The sequence below is a fragment of the Oncorhynchus nerka genome, linkage group LG24 (genome assembly GCF_034236695.1).
Source record: "Oncorhynchus nerka isolate Pitt River linkage group LG24, Oner_Uvic_2.0, whole genome shotgun sequence".
Classification (NCBI taxonomy): domain Eukaryota; kingdom Metazoa; phylum Chordata; class Actinopteri; order Salmoniformes; family Salmonidae; genus Oncorhynchus; species Oncorhynchus nerka.
Window position 1 is genome coordinate 9,146,941 of NC_088419.1, and position 25,956 is coordinate 9,172,896.

General features: G+C 45.1%; 1 protein-coding gene across 1 annotated transcript; it reads right to left on the bottom strand.

Moving 5' to 3' along the window:
• Window positions 1-583: 583 nt before the first annotated feature.
• LOC115121038 (vacuolar protein sorting-associated protein 18 homolog) lies at window positions 584-23,370 on the bottom strand. Its single transcript, XM_029650058.2, has 16 exons — window positions 22,983-23,370; window positions 22,617-22,758; window positions 22,012-22,103; window positions 18,790-19,040; window positions 17,328-17,507; window positions 16,734-16,907; window positions 16,115-16,240; window positions 14,337-14,443; window positions 12,994-13,276; window positions 12,505-12,750; window positions 6,635-6,769; window positions 5,784-6,011; window positions 5,216-5,356; window positions 3,580-3,789; window positions 3,105-3,344; window positions 584-2,729 (listed from the first exon to the last, which is right to left on the bottom strand). The coding sequence occupies exons 1-16, from the start codon at window positions 23,083-23,085 to the stop codon at window positions 2,427-2,429; spliced, it is 2,961 nt and encodes a 986-aa protein (XP_029505918.1). The 5' UTR covers window positions 23,086-23,370; the 3' UTR covers window positions 584-2,426.
• Between the last annotated feature and the right edge of the window lie 2,586 nt (window positions 23,371-25,956).

Below are 25,956 nucleotides of genomic sequence, written 5' to 3' on the forward strand. Positions count from 1 at the left end.
CATTATCGTTTCTGAGCTCTATTGGTGGAGTCTGCTACTCCTGAAGATTACCGAGCTACATGTTCTGGCACTCAAAGGGAAGTATCGCAAGCCGGTTACAATTGTCTTTATTTTGGGGCCATTTTAAATGACTGATTTGATATGAGCTATAAATTGCACACAAGACATGTTGCAATGTAACTGTTAACACTGATCAGTATGTACCAGATTCATATAATATATTTTAAATATATTTCACAACCTTTACACTCACGTTTTAAAGAGGTGCAACAGTGCAAAGGGGCCTTCTCTGGGGCTGACCAATCAGCGCGTGGCACTGATTAAAGGATGGGTCATGTGACCCGGAGGAGGGGCTTGTTACCGAAGGAAACACCCTCAATGGAGCTCTACTACAAATGACAATGTAAGCATTGAACTGAAGTACGATGCCATTTCCTGATCCTTGTCAGTTGCTGCATATTTATCCCCGAGAATAAAATACTCATTTAAAATGTTAATATTTTCGACTTTCAGATAGGTCTCACTCCATCCGAGGAATTCATTTATGTTCGAACACTTGAAATAAAACAATTCAAAAAGAGACTTGATTTTAAACATTAGTTTAATTTTCATAAGTTCATTTAGCAAACCATAGCAAAAGTGTAGTTGCATTGACCTGATCTCAGAGTCACAACAGAATACACTGTCAGCCAATGAAACCAGGGAGTTCTCGTGATGTCACAAGTGAACAATAACAACAAGAGTAATTCATTACATTCATTCTATAGTACTATTCAGGTCTCTAGCCAGTGGAGTTCACGAAATACCAGTTAGGGATGAATACATCTGAATTGATAAAATCTCATTTCAGAGACCATTTCAGAGTTGTTTTTGTTCATTCAGACAGATTTGAGTTGTAAAGAGGTGGACTGTTCTACTGTAGTAACGTCTGATTAAGAAATGCGAGAGAGACCGACATTGCCTCAGTACAGTCTGAAGCTTCGCAGAACAACGAGAGAAAGAGAGAGACTAGAATATATGATATTACAGAGACACAGAGGAGCCAATCAAATGGCTACCTAGATTATTTGCCCCCCCCCCCCTTTACACCGCTGCTACTCTCTGTTGTTATCATCTATGCATAGTCACTTTAATAACTCTACCTACATGTACATATTACCTCGATTACCTCCACTAACCAGTGCCCCCTGCACATTGACTCTGTACCGGTACCCCTCGCTATTGTTATTTTACTGCTGCTCTTTAATTATTTGCTATTCTTTTCTCGTTGTTGGTATTTTCTTAAAACTACCTTGTTGGTTAAGGGCTTGTAAGTAAGCATTTCAATGTGAGGTTTAATACACCTGTTGTATTCAGCATTTCACTGTAAGGTCTACTACACCTGTTGTATTCAGCATTTCACTGTGAGGTTTAATACACCTGTTGTATTCAGCATTTCACTGTAAGGTCTACTACACCTGTTGTATTCAGCATTTCACTGTGAGGTTTAATACACCTGTTGTATTCAGCATTTCACTGTAAGGTCTACTACACCTGTTGTATTCAGCATTTCACTGTGAGGTCTACTACACCTGTTGTATTCAGCATTTCACTGTGAGGTTTAATACACCTGTTGTATTCAGCATTTCACTGTAAGGTCTACTACACCTGTTGTATTCAGCATTTCACTGTAAGGTCTACCTACACCTGTTGTATTCAGCATTTCACTGTAAGGTCTACTACACCTGTTGTATTCAGCATTTCACTGTCAGGTCTACCTACACCTGTTGTATTCAGCATTTCACTGTAAGGTCTACTACACCTGTTGTATTCAGCATTTCACTGTAAGGTCTACTACACCTGTTGTATTCAGCATTTCACTGTGAGGTCTACTACACCTGTTGTATTCAGCATTTCACTGTGAGGTCTACTACACCTGTTGTATTCAGCATTTCACTGTAAGGTCTACCTACACCTGTTGTATTCAGCATTTCACTATACGGTCTACCTACACCTGTTGTATTCAACATTTCACTGTGAGGTCTACTACACCTGTTGTATTCAGCATTTCACTGTGAGGTCTACTACACCTGTTGTATTCAGCATTTCACTGTGAGGTCAACTACACCTGTTGTATTCGGCGCATGTGACAAATAACATTTGATTTGATAAGAGGTTACCAAGGAGATCCTGCATTCTTCCCCTTCCCTGTGTCTCTCCATCACCAGGCACTGTGCAGAGGTGGCTCTACTTCCCCATTATCACAGAGAGATATTCCATTCCATTTCAGACAGCATAAGTTGCGCATTTCAGCCATTTCTGAAATAAGACCTGTCTATTTCAATCAAGAGTTCAGACAGCCCATTTCAGACCCGTTCCATTCAGACAGCCACCTCAAGTCTGCCATTTCAAACCTGCCCAGTTTCAGGCAGGTCCAACCGTCCATTTCAGAGCCAGCTGGACTTCTCCTCCTCAAACTTCTGTGGATCAATAAACGGCTTGTCGATCGACTTGATCATCAGCTCGCCGCAGTACACGCACTCGCAGGCGATGATGTCATCGATGTCGGACTTGATCTGCTCTCGGCTGACCCCGGCGCTTCCTTTCCCCAGGCTGGCGGTGTCGCCCCCCTCCTCCTTCTCCTTGGGGGCGGGGCGGTGGCGAGACTTGGAGGTCTGAGTGGCTGCAGCCAACCTCTTCTGCAGCTCACCTAGTTTAGTCTGCTTGTAGGTGGACAGGTGAGGGGTCACCTGAGGAAAGATCCACTGTTACAGTATGTGAGCTCCATACAAGATAACAAGTGAATTTAAAAATATTTAAAAAACGCTACTGAATCTCCTGGGGGGAAGAAGACATGTTATTTGTGATACATTTTTGGGGATATCCTCCTCCAAGCTTTTTTCATTGTGTATGTAGCATACTTAATTTACAAATAAATACACAGTAATGACCCAATAACCCTCTGTTTGCTGCAATTGATTGTTGGCTAACTCTTCCTTAAAATCGGGTCAAAGTTCAAGAGAAAAAAAAAAGGGATGTGCTACTGACCTACTGGTATATCTATCGTAAGCAAACTGTTCTTGAAATCGGGTCGAAGGTCAAATAAAATTGGTTTGCATACTGACCTCCTGGAAGAGGCAGTCGTAGTGGAACATGTGACCACAGAGGAACAGATAGAAGGGTCTGTTGAGGAGGGGGAAGTCGCAGGCAGCACATTTCTCCTGGTTCTCCACCACCCCGTACTTGTTCCTCATCTCCTGGATGTCCTCTCTGATCCGCTTGGCGCTCTCCGTCGCCTCCTCCATCTCCTGCTTCAGCTCGTCTATATGCTGGTTGTACTCCTCTAAAGAGCTGCAGATAGCCTCCTGTAGGGAGGTGGGGGGGGGACATAAAAACACATGACAAATACTTACTAGAAGCTGAGATTTGGTTCGGGAGCCAAGATTACATACTTATAAACATTTGGTTTGGTTACAATGGAAACAATAGAATAGTCCCCAAAAGTGCAAGCTCCAAGGTAAATGAAGTGCACCTCTAATACTGTCTTGTATGTTTGTTTGTTTGTTTATTTAGATCCTAAATATTTGATGACAGTATTACCTTAAAGTGGTCTATGGTGACGAAGTCCGGGAAGAAGGGCAGGATGTCTTCGATCTTGAGCAGGTTACAGCTGGACAGGCAGTTCATGGCCTTCTTCACATCCTTCTCCTCTTGCACCACGTGACAGGCGATCTTCAGCCACAACTTCTTCCTCAACTCCTCGTCATCCTCAGGCAGGTCAGCACACGTCTTGGCCAAGTCCACATCGACCTGGAAGGAGACACAGCACGGGAGAAACGACCCAGCCACTTGAGGAACAGTTTTCAAGGAGCGTGACACTAATCCAGATGCTCGTAAGAAATCCCGCTACGCTCTACGACAAAACCATCAAAACAGGCAAAGTGTTTTATTTGATTTATTTTACCTTTATTTAACCAGGCAAGTCAGTTAAGAACCAATTCTTATTTTCAATGACGGCCTAGGAACAGTGGGTTAACCGCCTGTTCAGGGGCAGAACGACAGATTTTGTACCTTGTCAGCTCGGGGATTTGAACTTGCAACCTTTCGGTTACTAGTCCAATGCTCTAACCACTAGGCTACCCTGCCGCCAGAGCCTACTACACCAGCTCTGACGGTCGTTGGATGTGGCAGGGGTTGCATACTATCACGGATGACAAAAGGAAACCCAGCCACAAGCTACCCAGTGAAGCGAGCCTACCAGATGAGCAAAATGCCTTCTATGCTGGCTTCGAGGCAAGCAACACTGATCCATGCATGACAGCACCAGCTGTTCCAGACGACTGTGTGATCACACACTCTGTAGCAGATGTGAGTAAGACCTTTCGACAGGTTAACATTCACAAGGCCGCGGGGCCAGACGGATTACCAGGACGGATTCTCAGAGCATGAGCTGACAAGTGTCTTCACTGATGTTTTCAATCTCTCCCTGACCCAGTCTGTAAATCCTATATGTTTCAAGCAGAACACCATAGTCCCTGTCCCCAAGAATGCCAAGGTAACCTGTCTAAATGATTATCGCCCTGTAGAACTCACATCAGTGTCCACATCACTATGGCTCTATCATGGTCCACACACACCAACACAGTCGTGAAGAGGGCACAACAATGCCTCTTCCTCTTCAGAAGGCTGAAAAGATTTGGCATGGGTCCTAAGATCCTCAAGTTATACAAAAAGCAAGATGGACAGCATCTTGACTGGTTGCATCACCGCTTGGTATGGCAACTGCTTGGGCTCCGACAGTAAGGCGTTACAGAGGGTAGTGCGTACTGCCCAGTACATCACTGGCGCCAAGCTTCCTGCCAGCCAGGATCTCTATACCATGCGGTGTCAGAGGAAGGCCCTAAAAAGACTCCAGCCACCCAAGTCATAGACTGTTCTCTCTGCTACCACACGGCAAGTGGTACCAATGTACCAAGTCTGGAACCAACAGGACCCAGAACAACAATGTCTACACTGTATTTCTGATCAATTTTATGTTATTTTAATGGACAAAAATTTGGAGATTTCTAAGTGACTCCAAACTTTGAACAGTAGTGCATATTGAAATAATGTCTGTACACATTGAGATAATGTCTGTACACATTGATGGTGTAGCCCACTATTTGCACATTCTTATCTTGCAATATCAAATTATCAAGTTAGCTACATATTCATCAAAACTAGCCAAGACACTCACTTGTAGGGCCAGATCGACAGCTTCCTCATACAGCTCCATGATCTTATAGACCAGAACGCAGGCCTGGAGGTAACCATGTTCAGCACACAGCCTCAGGGCATACTTTAAGTCATAGTGGATGTCTGACAAGTGGGACCCAGCCTGTCAATAATAACAACACATGAGATGTATTAATAATACATTGTAATATTATATTTGATTTATTTTCAAGATAACCAAAGGGCACTTAAGAGTAAACTAGAATAAAATATAAACACGTCATTATATAAATAAATAAAAAGTAAATTCCACAATTATCAAGACATTTGGGTCTGCGTGTCCTTGGTGAAAAGTAAAGTGCTATATTTTTATTTTACCTTTATTTTACTAGGCAAGTCAGTTAAGAACAAATTCTTATTTTCAATGACGGCCTAGGAACAGTGGGTTAACTGCCTGTTCAGGGGCAGAACGACAGGTTTTGTACCTCGTCAGCTCGGGGGATTTGAACTTGCAACCTTTCGGTTACTAGTCCAACGCTCTAACCATTAGGCTACCCTGCCGTTTGGGAGGGCCTCAGCCTTGAACCTACCTGTTCCAGGTACCACAAGAGACTATCAGGTTTGTACTTGGCGTAGAGAGACAGCAGGTAGTTGTGTATGGCCTCTTCTGTCACAGTGAGCTGGTAGACACAGAACTCCATGTAACGGATGGTCTCGTTGACCTGTTGTGTTGAACCCATCTGACTGTAGTTGACCAGGGCTGGGATCAGCTTCTTAGGTTCCAGCCGGCTACCCATCTGGATCCAGGCATCCACCACCTTATATGGTTATTAAAAAAGGTATATTTATTGTTCAATTAATTAATTGAATTTCAATACATTTTTCACAAAACAACAAATCTGCACTTTACATGTCATGAATTTCCATGAAAATTGAAGATAAAAGTATGGTATTGTATGGCATGTCAAATTGAAGATAAAGTATGGTATTGTATGGCATGTCAAATTGAAGATAAAAGTATGGTATTGTATGGCATGTCAAATTGAAGATAAAGTATGGTATTGTATGGCATGTCAAATTGAAGATAAAGTATGGTATTGTATGGCATGTCAAATTGAAGATAAAGTATGGTATTGTATGGCATGTCAAATTGAAGATAAAGTATGGTATTGTATGGCATGTCAAATTGAAGATAAAGTATGGTATTGTATGGCATGTCAAACTGAAGATAAAGTATGGTATTGTATGGCATGTCAAACTGAAGATAAAGTATGGTATTGTATGGCATGTCAAATTGAAGATAAAGTATGGTATTGTATGGCATGTCAAATTGAAGATAAAGTATGGTATTGTATGGCATGTCAAACTTGAACAGACAACGACAATAATAATAACAACAAAACATTTCATTTGCAAGCGGTTAAAAATCTAAATGTATCACCTTCTTAGGTATGTGTTGCATGAGGATGGGGGAAAACTTATAGAAGAGCTTCTCGTCGCAGTGCTTAGAGAGCACCTCCAGGGCGGCGCTGTAGTCATCATGCTGACAGTGGTGGGAGATCACCCTCTCATAGTCCTAGAGAGAAAGAATCCATATCCATCTTTTCTTAATCCCAGAAAATGTTTTTAAAAAAGCAACTGATAAAATACATATTATACACAAAACAGAAAATAAAGTGTCATAAAATGCCCGTAACATTAGTGTTAATTTAAAACAGCTAATTTAGTTTGTCTTTAAAACAACTTATCGTTTTTTTGGTCAAATTCGAGTAATTTCATCCTTTGTTAGTTTTAGTTATTATCAGTCGACATAAAAACTATGGATAATGTCTAGTTTTAGTCACAGCCACATTAGTGACCTAATAATGAATATTGAGACCACCTCTAACTTCCATCATGTGCACATTCAGATAGCCTTGTCCAACTAGGTCTACTATCCCTTAGCTGCTAACATTGATATTGTGGCAGATTGGTTACAATGGCAGCCATAAATAACCATACAGGATAAAAAGCCTTGGTTGCATGTTCAAAACCTGACACCTCTGATTTTCTCCCCATTTTAACTGTCAGGGGGAGGGGGGTAATATAACAGTGGGTTCCTTGCATAAATTCAAAAAAATGTTTTTCTTGACAAAAATGCCAGAAATATTACTGTACTCCTAATATTTCAACAAATAACATTTGTTTTAATCCAAAGGAAAATGGCAACCACCATTTACGTTTGCAGACGGGCGCAAGATTGGCAACACACATTCAGAGAGCCTTCTGAAAGTATTCTGACCCCTGGACTTATTTACACATTTTGTTACGTTACAACATTATTCTAAAATGTATTAAATAAACTAAATCCCTCGTCAATCTACACACAAATCTTTGCACCTTAAAAATGAAAGACCCTTTGCTACGAGACTTGAAATTGAGTTCATGTGCATCCTGTTTCCATTGATCATCTTTGAGATGTTTCTACAACTTGATTGGAGTCCTCCTGTGGTAAATTCAATTGATTGGACATGATTTGGAAAGGCACACACCTGTCTATATAAGGTTGACAGTTGTCAGTGCATGTCAGAGCAAAAACCAAGCCATGTCAAAAGGAATTGTCAGTAGAGTGCCGAGACAGGATTGTGTCGAGGCACAAATCTGGGGTACCAAAACATGTCTACAGCATTGATGGTCCCCAAGAACACAGTGGCCTCCATCATTCTTAAAAATAGAAGAAGTTTGGAACCACCGAGACTCTTCCTAGAGCTGGCCGCACAGACAAAATGAGCAATCAAGGGAGAAGGGCCTTGGCAAGGGAAGTGACCAAGAACCCAAATGGTCACTCTGACAGAGTTCTAGAGTTCCTTTGAGGAGATGGGAGAACCTTCCAGAAGAACAACCATCTCTGCAGCAAACCACCAATCAGGACTTTATGGTAGAGGCGAGACGGAAGCCATTCCTCAGTAAAAAGGCAGATGACAGCCCGCTTGGAGTTTGCCAAAAGCTGCAAACAAGCCTAAGATCACCATGAGCAACGCCAAGCGTCAGCTGGAGTGGTTTAAAGCTCGCCACCATTGGACTCTGGAGCAGTGGAAACGCGTTCTATGGAGTGATGAATCACGCTTCACCATCTGGGGCAGTTTGACAGACAAATGAGGATTTGGCGAAGACCAGGATGCATAGTGCGAACTGTAAAGTTTGGTGGAGGAGGAATACTGGTCTGGGGTTGTTTTTCAGGGTTCGGGCTAGACCACTTAGTTCCAGTGAAAGGAAATCTTAATGCTACAGCATACAACGACATTCTAGACGATTCTGGTGCTTCCAACTTTGTACAACATTTGGGGAAGGCCCTTTCCTGTTTCAGCATGACAATGCCCCTGTGGACAAAGCGAGGTCCACACAGAAATGGATTGTTGAGATCAGTGTGGAAGAACTTGACTGGTCTGCACAGAGCCCTGACCTCAACCCCACTGAACACCTTTGGGATGAATTGGAACGTTGACTGCGAGCCAGGCCTAATCACACAACATCGGTGCCCGACCTCACTAATGCTCGTGGCTGAATGGAAGCAAGTTCGCACCGCAATGTTCCAACTAGTGGAAAGCCTTCCCAGAAAAGTGGAGGCTGTTATAGCAGCAAAGGGGGGACCAACTCCATATTAATGCCCGTGATTTTGGAATGAGATGTTAGACAAGCAGGTGTCCACATACTTTTGCTCAAGTAGTGTATATACACACCTCAAATACATTGTACCTCTCTCTGCACATTGATCTGGTACTGTAATCCCTGTACATAGCTCCACATTGATCTGGTACTTCCTGTATATAGCTCCACATTGATCTAGTACTTCCTGTATATAGCTCCACATTGATCTGGTACTGTAATCCCTGTATATAGCTCCACATTGATCAGGTCTGGTACTCCCTGTATATGGCTCCACATTGATCTGGTCTGGTACTTCCTGTATATGGCTCCACATTGATCTGGTCTTTTACTTCCTGTATATAGCTCCACATTGATCTGGTCTGGTACTTCCTGTATATAGCTCCACATTGATCTGGTCTGGTACTTCCTGTATATCGCTCCACATTGATCTGGTACTAGTACATCCTGTATATAGATCCACATTGATCTGGTCTGGTACTTCCTGTATATAGCTCCACATTGATCTGGTCTGGAACTTCCTGTATATAGCTCCACATTGATCTGGTACTTCCTGTATATAGCTCCACATTGATCTGGAACTTTCTGTAAATAGCTCCACATTGATCTGGTCTGGAACTTCCTGTATATAGCTCCACATTGATCTGGTACTTCCTGTATATAGGTCCACATTGATCTGGTACTTCCTGTATATAGCTCCACATTGATCTGGTACTCCCTGTATATAGCTCCACGTTGATCTGGTCTGGAACTTCCTGTATATAGCTCCACATTGATCTGGTACTGGTACTTCCTGTATATAGCTCCACATTGATCTGGTACTCCCTGTATATAGCTCCACATTGATCTGGAACTTCCTGTATATAGCTCCACATTGATCTGGTCTGGTACTCCCTGTATATAGCTCCACATTGATCTGGTACTCCCTGTATATAGCTCCACATTGATCTGGCGTGACTGAAGTGACTGAAGGGAGCTGTGTGGGAGCGTGACTGAAGTGACTGAAGGGAGCTGTGTGGGAGCGTGACTGAAGTGACCGCCTGGGAGCGTGACTGAAGTGACCGCCTGGGAGCGTGACTGAAGTGACCGCCTGGGAGCGTGACTGAAGTGACCGCCTGGGAGCGTGACTGAAGTGACCGCCTGGGAGCGTGACTGAAGTGACCGCCTGGGAGCGTGACTGAAGTGACCGCCTGGGAGAGTGACTGAAGTGACCGCCTGGGAGAGTGACTGAAGTGACCGCCTGGGAGCGTGACTGAAGTGACCGCCTGGGAGCGTGACTGAAGTGACCGCCTGGGAGCGTGACTGAAGTGACCGCCTGGGAGCAGTGTGGGAGAGCCGGCAGATCAGCTCAATCAGACCGCTCAACTGAAAGAAAGCCAATATTCTGCAGGCATGAAAAGGAGATTCATGTCAAATTAAATGTCCATTAGTCTCATGTGGGATTCTCGTCTTGTCAAATTTGTGTAGACTAAAATAAAAAGCCATTCGTAATAGTTAATCGTTTTTTCCCCCGGGACATTGACTTGTTATCACCATGGTTTTAAGTCAGGAAAAAAAGGCCGGTGTTCGAAACAACCAAAAGAGAGCAGCAATAAGTACCACAATACAATACCATGAATTAATTGCAGGTTTGGGGTCAATTCTATTTCAATTCCAGTCAATTCAGGAAATACAATGAAATTCCAATTCTCTTCCATGCTTTTCAATTAAGATAAATGTGGAATTAGAATTTGGTTCCGTGGTTGCCATGGCACCGTAAGGTAGCCTAGGCGAACTCTGTAAATATTGTTCATATATTTTTTTAAAGTGTCTTTTGTTCCATTTTGTAATACTTTTTGTGTGATTTTGGCTGCTCTAGGGTTTGATCACCATATCCTATGGTCTTGACTCTCAGAGTTTCTGAATCATGATGAAAATCATGAGGTATTTAGGCTTGTTAGCTAGCTAGCTGGCTCTTCGGATTCAAATAAAGTGGCTTTTTGTTTAATCTGTTTGGAAGTATTACACCAAGGACAGCATGCTGTGTCCAGAGGTAGCAGAGGAAGGTCAGGGACAGCAGGCTGTGTCCAGAGGAAGGTCAGGGACAGCAGGCTGTGTCCAGAGGAAGGTCAGGGACAGCAGGCTGTGTCCAGAGGAAGGTCAGGGACAGCAGGCTGTGTCCAGAGGAAGGTCGGGGACAGCAGGCTGTGTCCAGAGGAAGGTCAATTAAGGGGACAGCAGGCTGTGTCCAGAGGAAGGTCGGGGACAGCAGGCTGTGTCCAGAGGAAGGTCTAGGGGACAGCAGGCTGTGTCCAGAGGAAGGTCGGGGACAGCAGGCTGTGTCCAGAGGAAGGTCGGGGACAGCAGGCTGTGTCCAGAGGAAGGTCGGGGACAGCAGGCTGTGTCCAGAGGAAGGTCGGGGACAGCAGGCTGTGTCCAGAGGAAGGTCGGGGACAGCAGGCTGTGTCCAGAGGAAGGTCAGGGACAGCAGGCTGTGTCCAGAGGAAGGTCAGGGACAGCAGGCTGTGTCCAGAGGAAGGTCAGGGACAGCAGGCTGTGTCCAGAGGAAGGTCAGGGACAGCAGGCTGTGTCCAGAGGAAGGTCAGGGACAGCAGGCTGTGTCCAGAGGAAGGTCAGGGACAGCAGGCTGTGTCCAGAAGGTAGACAGAGGAAGGTCAGGGACAGCAGGCTGTGTCCAGAGGAATGTCAGGGACAGCAGGCTGTGTCCAGAGGAAGGTCAGGGACAGCAGGCTGTGTCCAGAGGAAGGTCAGGGACAGCAGGCTGTGTCCAGAGGAAGGTCAGGGACCGCAGGCTGTGTCCAGAGGAAGGTCAGGGACCGCAGGCTGTGTTCAGAGGAAGGTCAGGGACAGCAGGCTGTGTCCAGAGGAAGGTCAGGGACAGCAGGCTTTGTCCAGAGGAAGGTCAGGGACAGCAGGCTGTGTCCAGAGGAAGGTCAGGGACAGCAGGCTGTGTCCAGAGGTAGCAGAGGAAGGTCAGGGACAGCAGGCTGTGTCCAGAGGAATGTCAGGGACAGCAGGCTGTGTCCAGAGGAAGGTCAGGGACAGCAGGCTGTGTCCAGAGGAAGGTCAGGGACAGCAGGCTGTGTCCAGAGGAAGGTCAGGGACCGCAGGCTGTGTTCAGAGGAAGGTCAGGGACAGCAGGCTGTGTCCAGAGGAAGGTCAGGGACATCAGGCTGTGTCCAGAGGAAGGTCAGGGACAGCAGGCTGTGTCCAGAGGAAGGTCAGGGACAGCAGGCTGTGTCCAGAGAAAGCAGAGGTGACTGGACATTCAGAGAAGCAGGTGTTCAAGAGCTCCCCGGGACAGTTTTTTCAGACCGTCTTCATTTCTCCTTGACTGTCCCATCGATGACCCCTCCACTGAACCAACACGACCTTTCCCGCCCAAACTGGCTCAACCTCATCACAAGCCCACTGAGACTATCAATCTTCAGCCTGCTATATACTATTGTGTGTTAATGATTAGAGACATTTATTTAAAGAGGACCCCCAAAGGAAATACGTTTTCAAACTTTTTTTTTTGTCATCCTCGATTTTAAATGCATTATCCACATGTGGTTGTATTGTGTTTAAATAATATCAGAGCGAGAGATTTGGTTCACTTTCTGAATTGACTAGAATTGAAATAGAATTGAGCCTAACCCCTGGATAAATTGCATCATAAGATACCTGCATGATGACAGAGAAGTAGACCATGTCGTCCACGTTGCCGTGGCTAGCCAGCAAGTCATAGATGGTCGTTCGGTTGTTATAGAGACACTCCTTGTGTTTGGAGCTACTGAAGAACTTCCGGAACTCATCCCGCGTCTCCTGGAACACCCCATGTTTCCCCTCGTCTGATTGGAGAAGCCCCAGGTAGTTCAGGTAGAGCTCAGTCAGCCAGGTGACCAGTAAGGTGATCTGGGTCTTCTCACTCTGTTTCAATTTATCAATCAAACTTTGGTTTGCAAGCAGGGGTAACATAGTCAAAAATACAGTCCATAGTCCATTCAAAATAGTTCAAAACAAATCATAAGAGTTTGGTTACAAGTTACCTCAGATCACACAAAATTAGTCTCTGCCCCAAATGAGAGCCTATTCCCTATATAGCGCACTACTTTTGACCAGGACCCAGAGGGTGCCATTTTGGACCGACTAAGTCACCAAAAAACATCCTACCTGCTTCAGGTTGTTGAGTTTCTTCAGAAGGAACTCTTTCAGAGCTTCTTCCTGTTTCGCCTCGATGAACTTCAACGCAATCTCCTCAAAGTAATTCTGGGTCAGAGCGTAGCACTTAGCGCTCTCCAGGTAACGTTTGTCCTGGAAGCAGTGTTCTGCCTCTTTAGCCAGGACCATGTCCATGCACTCTGGTCGGTCCCGGCAGTACTCCTTAGCCAGGTCAAACTTGTTCATGCTCATGTACATCTGCCACACATCCCTGGCTTCTCTCTGGATGTGGTATCTGGATTGAGAGAGAAAAACCCTGGACTGTTGTACTTGTCTTTCACATGTCTTTTCTTTCTAGCACTGATTCCACAGATCTAGTCTGATTCCACAGAGAGGTTGAACAGGGTTTAACTAGCAACGGCAGATCTAGTCTGATTCCACAGATAGAGGTTGAACAGGGTTTAACTAGCAACGGCAGATCTAGTCTGATTCCACAGATCTAGGTTGAACAGGGTTTAACTAGCAACGGCAGATCTAGTCTGATTCCACAGATCTAGGTTGAACAGGGTTTAACTAGCAACGGCAGATCTAATCTGATTCCACAGATAGAGGTTGAACAGGGTTTAACTAGCAACGGCTGATCTAGTCTGATTCCACAGAGAGGTTGAACAGGGTTTAACTAGCAACGGCAGATCTAGTCTGATTCCACAGAGGTTGAACAGGGTTTAACTAGCAACGGCAGGCAGATCTAGTCTGATTCCACAGATAGAGGTTGAACAGGGTTTAACTAGCAACGGCAGATCTAGTCTGATTCCACAGATCTAGGTTGAACAGGGTTTAACTAGCAACGGCAGATCTAGTCTGATTCCACAGATCTAGGTTGAACAGGGTTTAACTAGCAACGGCTGATCTAGTCTGATTCCACAGATAGAGGTTGAACAGGGTTTAACTAGCAACGGCAGATCTAGTCTGATTCCACAGAGAGGTTGAACAGGGTTTAACTAGCAACGGCAGGCAGATCTAGTCTGATTCCACAGATAGAGGTTGAACAGGGTTTAACTAGCAACGGCAGGCAGATCTAGTCTGATTCCACAGAGAGGTTGAACAGGGTTTAACTAGCAACGGCAGATCTAGTCTGATTCCACAGAGAGGTTGAACAGGGTTTAACTAGCAACGGCAGGCAGATCTAGCATGATTCCACAGATAGAGGTTGAACAGGGTTTAACTAGCAACGGCTGTGACGTGGTCGTTCTACTGATCCTAGTTGAATGCACTGATTGTAAGTAAGTCTCTCTTGAGTCAGAGCATCTGCCAAGTTGACCAAAAAAACTAAATAATACAACTGTAAAACGAACCTAAAGACGGCCTTCTCAGTATAGATCCACACCAGGCCTCCTGCTGGGTCCTTAATCATCTTCTTCAGAGTGCCGAACTTATCAGGGAACACATCCTCGTACACCACCTGTCAAGCAATCAAAACAGACATTCATCAATCAATACACATACATCAAATGAGTGTATTCAAGGGAGCCTAGTCAACAGAAGTGCAATACATAGGGAATAGGGTGTCATTTTAGGCCGGGGGGTCCCGTCTCAAGCTGGGGGGCAGGACAGGCGGCCCGTCTCAGGCTGGGGGGCAGGACAGGCGGCCCGTCTCAGGCTGGGGGGCAGGACAGGCAGCCCGTCTCAGGCTGGGGGGCAGGACAGGCGGCCCGTCTCAGGCTGGGGGGCAGGACAGGCGGCCTGTCTCAGGCTGGGGGGGGCAGGACAGGCGGCCCGTCTCAGGCTGGGGGGGGCAGGACAGGCGGCCCGTCTCAGGCTGGGGGGGGCGCAGTTCACAATGCTCTGTCATTTCATCATGGTAACATTTCATCTTGTGGCCGGTAGGGCTACATTTACTGCAGCATAGCCTACGCTGATATAAAGACCAAACGTCTAATTTACATCTCCATCTGGATTTTGGTGATCACTTTGTTTTGTTAATTGTAAAGATTAAATATATATATCTTTTAATTGCAGCTGCAGCCTCTCCATCAACTCCATTCAAATGGCAACTAAAATAGATCATCCTGTTCTAGATTGAGATAGAGATAAATGTCCGAGCCAACCTCTTTCAGGTAATATATTCAATGCAGTATTAGCCTTAAATTTAGCTAATTAATGATGAGTTATGTATAATATGTTTCTGACAGCCTCTGGCAAAGTACCTGTGCTCTCCTGGGGCCCCTCCTTAAGAAAAGGCTTGCGAGTCCCAAGTCCCAAAAGCTAGACTAGAATAGATTTCTGGACATTGTTGGGTTTTTTGGGGGGGAGGGGGGCATGGTCTTGTTTTCTGAATGTTAAATACAGCAGCCTATAATACTGACGAGTAGTTTGAAAGGAGAGCGAACTCACGATGGCGGTGGGCTACTTCCTGAAGAGAAGTGAAAGCCTTCTGCATCTAATTCTAGTCCTGTATTATTCAAAGGATGTCATTAGAATGATGACGAGAAGGACAACAACACTGTATTTAATATTGTTGAAAACGAGGAAGGAATGTAGCAACACTAGAGAGAGAGAGACGGAGAGAGAGAGAGAGAGACGGAGAGAGAGAGAGACAGAGAGAGAGAGACAGAGAGAGAGACAGAGAGAGACAGAGAGACAGAGAGGAGGTAGGATAATAACATTATGAAAAGGTAAATATGCGTCAACCGACTAATTTTACAAACACTCCTGAATATATATATATATTTTTTTTTTTAAATGTAAATCAAATCCGCTAGCCTATACTTGTGTCGTGCGTAATTCCAGTCCATATAAATACAGTATAATACAATAAGGTGATACAGTTACTTTATTGTCCCCAATAGAGTAATGTGTTGTGATTGGTCAAAAATAACCAATTAGTGGAAAAAAATATCAGAATTGGGCCACCTGTGAGAACGCAGCTTAAGTGCTTTTATTGTAACCCGGCCCGGAGCCCACAGTAACCCGGCCCGGGGCCCACAGTAACCCGGGCCCGGAGCCCACAGTAACCCGGGCCCGGAGCCCACAGTAACCCGGGCCCGGAGCCCACAGTAACCGGGCCCGGGCCCACAGTAACCCGGCCCGGAGCCCACAGTAACCCGGCACCTTTGCGTGCGTGTGTACCCACCTGCCCGTTGAGGGTGCAGATGGCCTTGACGCGGTCTGGGAGGAGGAGTAGAAAGTGGAACTGAGTCAACACGATGGAGATGGGCTTGTTGAAACTGAAGTCTATGTCTGGGGTGTAGTCCCACACCTGATGGGGGGGGGGGGGTAAAATAAACAGAGAGAGACAGATAAGTGCAGCAGAAATATGAATTTCTAGAATACAATAGAATTATTTTGAAAGACAAGTAACAAATAGACCCATATCACCTGTGGGGAGTTTACCACTAGAGCACATGATAAATACAACACATCAAACCTTAAAGTACTACTAGCCTAAATATATTATAACAACAGTACCTGCACGTCACTGAGCAGCGAGTCCAGCTTGACGTAGTCCAGTTGACCGTAGAGAACTCCATTACCCATCATCCATGCGAAGGCCTTGGGGCAGGACCTGAGCTAGCCTAAATACTAAGCACTATATAATAGCATAACAACAGTACCTGCACGTCACTGAGCAGCGAGTCCGGCCTGATGTAGTCCAGCTGACCGTAGAGAACTCCATTACCCATCATCCATGCGAAGGCCTTGGGGCAGGACCTGAGCTAGCCTAAATACTAAGCACTATATAACAACAGTACCTGCACGTCACTGAGCAGCGAGTCCGGCCTGATGTAGTCCAGCTGACCGTAGAGAACTCCATTACCCATCATCCATGCGAAGGCCTTGGGGCAGGACCTGAGCTTGGAGGTGTAGAAGGTGATCTCACTGTAGCCCATGTTAAACGGAAACTCCTGGAAGCTGGGCAGCAGCTCCTAGTAGTAGACATAGCACATTATAAAGCCATGTTCACAAGACATAAAGGGTTCATAGACGGTCCTGGAAGCTGGGCAGCAGCTCCTAGTAGTAGACATAGCACATTATAAAGCCATGTTCACAAGACATAAAGGGTTCATAGACGGTCCTGGAAGCTGGGCAGAAGCTCCTAGTAGTAGACATAGCACATTATAAAGCCATGTTCACAAGACATAAAGGGTTCATAGACGGTCCTGGAAGCTGGGCAGAAGCTCCTAGTAGTAGACATAGCACATTATAAAGCCATGTTCACAAGACATAAAGAGTTCATAGACGGTTATAACAAGTTAGAAAGTATGCTCATTGGCTCTGACTAAAAGTAGTGGACTATATAGGGAATAGGGTCCGATTTCCAACACGGCCCTGTTGTTTTAACAGACCTGGTTCTGTGAGAAGATGGCGCTGAAGCCTTGCTGCTCGGACCCCTCCGCCACACGACCTACGAACTGGAACAAACGCTTCCTGGTGGTGGCGATGATGACGACTTTAGACTCGGGACCTCGTTCCACCTCTATACAGCACACAGGAGCAGGCCTCCCGTCCTCCTCCAGGGAGTGGACCTGTGTTTCAATTACACACATTAACTCGGCATAATAAAAGGATTCGTTTTGCAAAAGTACTTTCTAACACGATAACGAAAGCTGTTAAAAGCTTTCAGCCTGCGGACAAGTTCACGCGAAGGAGTGTAACCATCTCAGCACGGATTGATTCGTTTGAATTTCAACAGGTTTGATTAGCATAGTTTTCCACTGGTCAAATTACATCTAAAAAAAATAAAGAGAATACAATATTAACAGCATTTGTTATTTTTGGTCTAAAAGTTGGTACACACCTACTCATGCAAGGATTGGTCTTTATTTTTTACATTGTAGAATAATAGTGAAGACATCAAAACTGTGAAATAACACATATGGAATCACGTAGTAACCAACAAAAACACACACAAAAAAAAAGTGTAAAACAAATCCAAATACATTCTTGATTCTTCAAAGTAGCCACGCTTTCTCTTGATGACAGCTTTACACACTTGGCATTCTCTCAACCAGCATCATGAGGTGGTCACCGGGAATGTTTTTCCAACAGTCTTGAAGGACTTCCCACAAAATGCTTTTCCTTCACTCTGCGGTCCAACTCATCTCAAACCATCTCAATTTGGTTGAGGTCAGGTGATTGTGGAGCGATTTCAAATGAACTTATCCTCTGCAGCAAAGGTAACTCTGGGTCTTCCTTTCCTGTGGCGGTCCGCATGAGAGCCAGTTTCATCATAGCGCTTGATGGTTTTTGAGACTGGATTGACTGACAGTAATGATTGCCTGTTGTTTCTCTTTGCTTATTTGAGCTGTTCTTGCCATAATATGGACTTGGTCTTTTACCAAATAGGGTCATCTTATGTATACCAACCCTACCTAGTCACAACACAACTGATTGGCTCAAATGCATTAAGTAAAGAAATTCCACAAATAAACTTTTAACAAGGCACACCTGTTAATTGAAATGCATTCCAGGTGACTACTTCATGCAGCTGGTTGAGAGAATACCAAGAGTGTGCAAAGCGGTCATCAAGGCAAAAGGGTGGCCACTTCGAAGAATCTCCCATATGAAATCTATTTTGATTTGTTTTACACTTTTATTGTTTAATACATTATTATTATTATTGTTTCTACATGATTTGATGTGTTATTTCATCATTTTCATGTCTTCCCTATTATTCTACAATGTAGAAAAGAGTAAAAATAAAGAATAACCCTGGAATGAGTAGGTATGTCCAAACTTTTGACTGGTCCTGTACATGAAAATATACAGTACAATGTCATATGTTTATAGTCAGATCCTATCACTGACCTGTTTGAAGTACTGGTCGGGGTTGGTGTTAAACAGGCTTCCCTCTGAAGCAGAGATCTCAGCCTCGAAGATGATTCCCTGGCTGGTTCCCACTAGGATGGGCCCAGTGTTGGTCTCTGTCCTCAGCAGCTTGTTCCAGCCTACACTCTCTATGAGGTGTCCTCTCCAGCGGGACAGAGACCTCACCTTCTGGGTGTTCCTGTTCAGATACAGACACTCGCTGGTACTGAGAGAAATCACCAGGTGGGACCCTGCAGGAAGGAGGGGAGACCAGTATTACAACTGGTATGGACAGATCACCAGGGGAGACCAGTGTTACAACTGGTACGGACAGATCACGAGGGGAGACCAGTGTTTCAACTGGTACAGACAGATCACCAGGGGAGACCCTGCAGGGAAGGAGAGGAGAGACCAGTGTTACAACTGGTATGGACAGATCACGAGGGGAGACCAGTGTTACAACTGGTACTGACATATCACGAGGGGAGACCAGTGTTACAACTGGTACAGACAGATCACGAGGGGAGACCAGTGTTACAACTGGTACAGACAGATCACCAGGGGAGACCCTGCAGGGAAGGAGAGGAGAGACCAGTGTTACAACTGGTATGGACAGATCACGAGGGGAGACCAGTGTTACAACTGGTATGGACAGATCACGAGGGGAGACCAGTGTTACAACTGGTACAGACAGATCACCAGGGGAGACCCTGCAGGGAAGGAGAGGAGAGACCAGTGTTACAACTGGTACTGACAGATCACCAGGGGAGACCCTGCAGGGAAGGAGAGGAGAGACCAGTGTTACAACTGGTACGGACAGATCACCAGGAGAGACCCTGCAGGGAAGGAGGGGAGACCAGTGTTACAACTGGTACTGACAGATCACCAGGGGAGACCCTGCAGGGAAGGAGGGGAGACCAGTGTTACAACTGGTACGGACAGATCACCAGGAGAGACCCTGCAGGGAAGGAGAGGGGAGACCAGTGTTACAACTGGTACGGACAGATCACCAGGAGAGACCAGTGTTACAACTGGTACGGACAGATCACCAGGAGAGACCCTGCAGGGAAGGAGAGGGAGACCAGTGTTACAACTGGTACGGACAGATCACCAGGGGAGACCCTGCAGGGAAGGAGAGGGGAGACCAGTGTTACAACTGGTATGGACAGATCACGAGGAGAGACCAGTATTACAACTGGTACGGACAGATCACCAGGAGAGACCAGTATTACAACTGGTACGGACAGATCACCAGGAGAGACCAGTATTACAACTGGTACGGACAGATCACCAGGAGAGACCAGTATTACAACTGGTACGGACAGATGTAACACTATGTGGTAAGCAGCAATAACACACAGATATGAAACCCTCTTTCCTGGTTGTAAAGGTGCTTATATCAGTGGTTTACGGTCACATCATAACCTCTATTTCAACAGACACCTTAACAGACAGGTAGATAGAGGTTACGAGGTTATGACGTGACAGTAAAACCTGTCTGTTGAAATAGAGGTTATGGCGTGACAGTAAACCTGTCTGTTGAAATAGAGGTTATGGCGTGACAGTAAACCTGTCTGTTGAAATAGAGGTTGTGACAGTAAACCTGTCTGTTGAAATAGAGGTTGTGACAGTAAACCTGTCTGTTGAAATAGAGGTTATGACGTGACAGTAAACCTGTCTGTTGAAATAGAGGTTATGACGTGACAGTAAACCTGTCTGTTGAAATAGAGGTTATGACAGTAAACCTGTCTGTTGAAATAGAGGTTATGACAGTAAACCTGTCTGTTGAAATAGAGGTTATGACAGTAAACCTGTCTGTTGAAATAGAGGTTATGACAGTACACCTGTCTGTTGAAATAGAGGTTACGACAGTACACCTGTCTGTTGAAATAGAGGTTACGACGTGACAGTAAACCTAGGCAATCTCAACTCTGTGCGTTACAGGGAAGACATCCCCCTCCCTCATGTGGTACCCTTTGACAATGCCTCCCGCCTCCCGCCTTACTGCTCGTTCTGTGCATGATTTCCTGCAAGACAGGAATGTCAGTGTTCTGCCATGGCCAGAAAAGAGGCCGGATCTCAATCCCAATGAGCACGTCTGGAACATGTTGGATCGGAGGGTGAGGGCTAGGGCCATTCCCCCCAGAAATGTCAGGGAAATTGCAGGTGCCTTGGTGGAAGAGTGGGGTAACATCTCACAGCAAGAACTGGCAAATCTGGTGCAGTCCATGAGGAGGAGATGCAGTGCAGTACTTAATGCAGCTGGTGGCCACACCAGATACGGACTGTTACTTGACCCTCCCCCCCGCCTTTGTTCAGGGACACATTATTCCATTTCTGTTAGTCACATGTGTGTAGAACTTGTTCAGTTTATGTCTCAGTTGTTGATTGTTATGTTCATACAAATATTTCCAGATGTTAAATTTGCTGAAAATAAACGCAGTTGACAGTGAGAAGACGTTTCTTTTTATGCTGAGTTTATAGCACTTCCGTAGCTAGCTATGTTGAACTTAAAACAACTGTTATCCAAAGTTAGCATATGTCTTAGTTGTAAACCAAATGCATTTAGCATTGATCAAATAGGAGGGCAGGCAATTTCCCTTTCAGTTGTCAAAACCTGGGACAAGCATTAGCGTTAGCGGTAGCGTTAGCATTAGCGTTAGCATTAGCGTTAGCGTTAGCGAATCCCTTGATATTTATATACAGTATTTGCAGAAATCCATTCAGGTGTATTTTTTGGCTTTTGGCAAATGCTTTTTAATAATCTAAAGTCGCACTGTTGCTACTGCCTGGGAATACTGGGCAGGTTTTCACCTGTGGGGTTCAGGAACAGCTCCCTTGTCCTTACCTGTGGGGTCCAGGAAGAGCTCCCTGGTTCTTACCTGTGGGGTCCAGGAAGAGCTCCCTGGTTCTTACCTGTGGGGTCCAGGAAGAGCTCCCTGGTTCTTACCTGTGGGGTCCAGGAAGAGCTCCCTGGTTCTTACCTGTGGGGTCCAGGAAGAGCTCCCTGGTTCTTACCTGTGGGGTCCAGGAAGAGCTCCCTGGTTCTCACCTGTGAGGTCCTGAAAGAGCTCCCTGGTTCTCACCTGTGAGGTCCTGAAAGAGCTCCCTGGTTCTCACCTGTGGGGTCCAGGAAGAGCTCCCTGGTTCTCACCTGTGAGGTCCTGAAAGAGCTCCCTGGTTCTCACCTGTGGGGTCCTGAAAGAGCTCCCTGGTTCTCACCTGTGGGGTCCAGGAAGAGCTTGTGTACTCTGCTGTCCTCCTTCCTCCCCAGTTCTACCTGGTTGGGCCGGTCTGGCTTAGCAAGGTCAATCCTGGAAAAACATACAGAGGAAATCTTAATAAACTCCTTTATAAAGTCAAATTTACTCATCTTAGATACCAATATGGTATAAAATCTTATGTGAAAACACACAAAGCTATTTCAGAAGATAAATTTAAAGAAATATCATCCTTACATCAATCCACAATTATACATAATCACCCTGAATGACTGACATGATCAACACTTAATCCCATCATTTAGCCTTTAATCCCATCATTTAGCCTTTAATCCCATCATTTAGCCTTTAATCCCATAATTTAACCTTTAATTAATCCCATCCTTTAGCCTTTAATCCCATCATCCCATCATTTAGCCTTTAATCCCATCATTTAGCCTTTAATCCCATCATTTAGAAATCACATCAAGATACAAACTGCACCCTTCAGACATTCTGCTCGTTTAACACAGAGTGGAATGGACAAGCATGGCTGACAGGGCGATTCACAAGACCATGATAACGCTGGATCACTAGAGGGTGTTGCAGATAAAAAGAGTCCCCTACCTCAGCAGAGTGTCTTTCCCTAAACTCATGCATAGCTGATTGTTGCATACAGCAAAGTGGTTTATCTTCTCTGGGGGTGAGAAATCAATCCTCTGTTTGTTGAATATCGGCTTCTCCTCCTCCAGTCTCACATTCACGAACCCTACGACAAATCATTAATCACGTATGTCAATCATCACATCGTTGCCAACATAATCGATTCCATATGATCAAATCGGTATCAAGCTAGCTAAACATTATACAGATAAAGATTTAGATTAGCTATATGAAAGTAATTCGGTGCACAGATTCAACCATAATGATGGTCCCAACTAGCCTTATCATAAACAAAACCCGATCGAGAGGCCCGTAGCCTTGCCCCAGTACCGGAGTGTGTCATGCCGATGTTGGCAGCAGACAGGCGGCTACTGTGATGCACAGGGTGCCTGCTGTTCAGCGAGTCCTCGTATTCATCCAGGATAGAAGACATTGCAAAATGTAAGGGTGGTCTAAAGCAGAGAAAACCTAACTAATGGCTAACTTCTAATACAATGTCAGATCATACGACGGCATGACTGCGCTAGCTAGCTATTTTACAATCTGCACAAAACAGATTCGGTTGCCTGCGTCTCGTGAGAAATGTTTCAGAAATAGATGAGTAACCCAAAAAATAAAGAAAACTGTATAATCTCATCCATTTAAAAACTATCGAAACATGCTTATTTGGTGAAGCTTCCTGAAAATATACAAATGCCCAATAAGGGAGGGCCAGTTTTGGATCAGGTGATCCACGGATATCATCATGTGATCAGGACACTTGTAGTTCCGATGTCTGACACGAGGATGCGCGCTTTGTCCAATTTTAAAAAATGGGCTGCCGTGTATTTATGGTGATTATAAATTGAATTCGCTGCAAAATCATATAAGAAAAAAATGAATACATTATTGCACTTTATAACCCTTTAACCCAATCGTCAACCGGCTGGTAGAGCATGTTTTGACAATGGATTTTGAAGTGGATATGAAGAAAATATTCTGTTGAATTTGATTGGTCAACTCCCCCATCCCTCCTGTATCAATTGACATTATTTGTATCATTTTAGGTTGCTGCAGTTAGATGTTGTGGCGCTTTACCCACTTAGAGGGCTGTAAGAAACTCCAAATCAGTCACCGAAGATATGGGATTAAAGCCAGGAATTCCGTTTGTGAGGGATTCATATTGCATCATTCGTGGTACTAGAGACTGTGAAGAGTAGGAATATGAAAATAAATTGTTAAAATGCAACAACAAAAAGGCTAAAAAGCAATGATTTTGTAGAACTGTGCTCAACCAGGCAGTTAATATGAACAACAACAAAAAATGATGGTAGACTCAGACTAGGGTATGGTAGACTCAGACTAGGGTATCAGACTAGGGTATGGTAGACTCAGACTAGGGTATGGTAGACTCAGACTAGGGTATGGTAGACTCAGACTAGGGTATGGTAGACTCAGACTAGGGTATCAGACTAGGGTATGGTAGACTCAGACTAGGGTATGGTAGACTCAGACTAGGGTATGGTAGACTCAGACTAGGGTATGGTAGACTCAGACTAGGGTATGGTAGACTCAGACTAGGGTATGGTAGACTCAGACTAGGGTATCAGACTAGGGTATGGTAGACTCAGACTAGGGTATGGTAGACTCAGACTAGGGTATGGTAGACTCAGACTAGGGTATGGGTAGACTCAGACTAGACTAGGGTATGGTAGACTCAGACTAGGGTATGGTAGACTCAGACTAGGGTATGGTAGACTCAGACTAGGGTATGGTAGACTCAGACTAGGGTATGGTAGACTCAGACTAGGGTATGGTAGACTCAGACTAGGGTATGGTAGACTCAGACTAGGGTATGGTAGACTCAGACTAGGGTATGGTAGACTCAGACTAGGGTATGGTAGACTCAGACTAGGGTATGGTAGACTCAGACTAGGGTATGGTAGACTCAGACTAGGGTATCAGACTAGGGTATGGTAGACTCAGACTAGGGTATCAGACTAGGGTATGGTAGACTCAGACTAGGGTATCAGACTAGGGTATGGTAGACTCAGACTAGGGTATCAGACTAGGGTATGGTAGACTCAGACTAGGGTATGGTAGACTCAGACTAGGGTATCAGACTAGGGTATGGTAGACTCAGACTAGGGTATGGTAGACTCAGACTAGGGTATGGTAGACTCAGACTAGGGTATGGTAGACTCAGACTAGGGTATGGTAGACTCAGACTAGGGTATGGTAGACTCAGACTAGGGTATGGTAGACTCAGACTAGGGTATGATAGACTCAGACTAGGTATGGTAGACTCAGACTAGGGTATGGTAGACTCAGACTAGGGTATGGTAGACTCAGACTAGGGTATGGTAGACTCAGACTAGGGTATGGTAGACTCAGACTAGGGTATGGTAGACTCAGACAGACTAGGGTATGGTAGACTCAGACTAGGGTATGGTAGACTCAGACTAGGGTATGGTAGACTCAGACTAGGGTATGGTAGACTCAGACTAGGGTATGGTAGACTCAGACTAGGGTATGGTAGACTCAGACTAGGGTATGGTAGACTCAGACTAGGGTATGGTAGACTCAGACTATGGTATGGTAGACTCAGACTAGGGTATGGTAGACTCAGACTAGGGTATGGTAGACTCAGACTAGGTATGGTAGACTCAGACTAGGGTATGGTAGACTCAGACTAGGGTATGGTAGACTCAGACTAGGGTATGGTAGACTCAGACTAGGGTATGGTAGACTCAGACTATGGTAGGTATGGTAGACTCAGACTAGGTATGGTAGACTCAGACTATGGTATGGTAGACTCAGACTAGGGTATGGTAGACTCAGACTAGGGTATGGTAGACTCAGACTAGGGTATGGTAGACTCAGACTAGGGTATGGTAGACTCAGACTAGGGTATGGTAGACTCAGACTAGGGTATGGTAGACTCAGACTAGGGTATCAGACTAGGGTATGGTAGACTCAGACTAGGGTATGGTAGACTCAGACTAGGGTATGGTAGACTCAGACTAGGGTATGGTAGACTCAGACTAGGGTATGGTAGACTCAGACTAGGGTATGGTAGACTCAGACTAGGGTATGGTAGACTCAGACTAGGGTATGGTAGACTCAGACTAGGGTATGGTAGACTCAGACTATGGTATGGTAGACTCAGACTAGGGTATGGTAGACTCAGACTAGGGTATGGTAGACTCAGACTAGGGTATGGTAGACTCAGACTAGGGTATGGTAGACTCAGACTAGGGTATGGTAGACTCAGACTAGTATCAGGTATGGTAGACTCAGACTAGGGTATGGTAGACTCAGACTA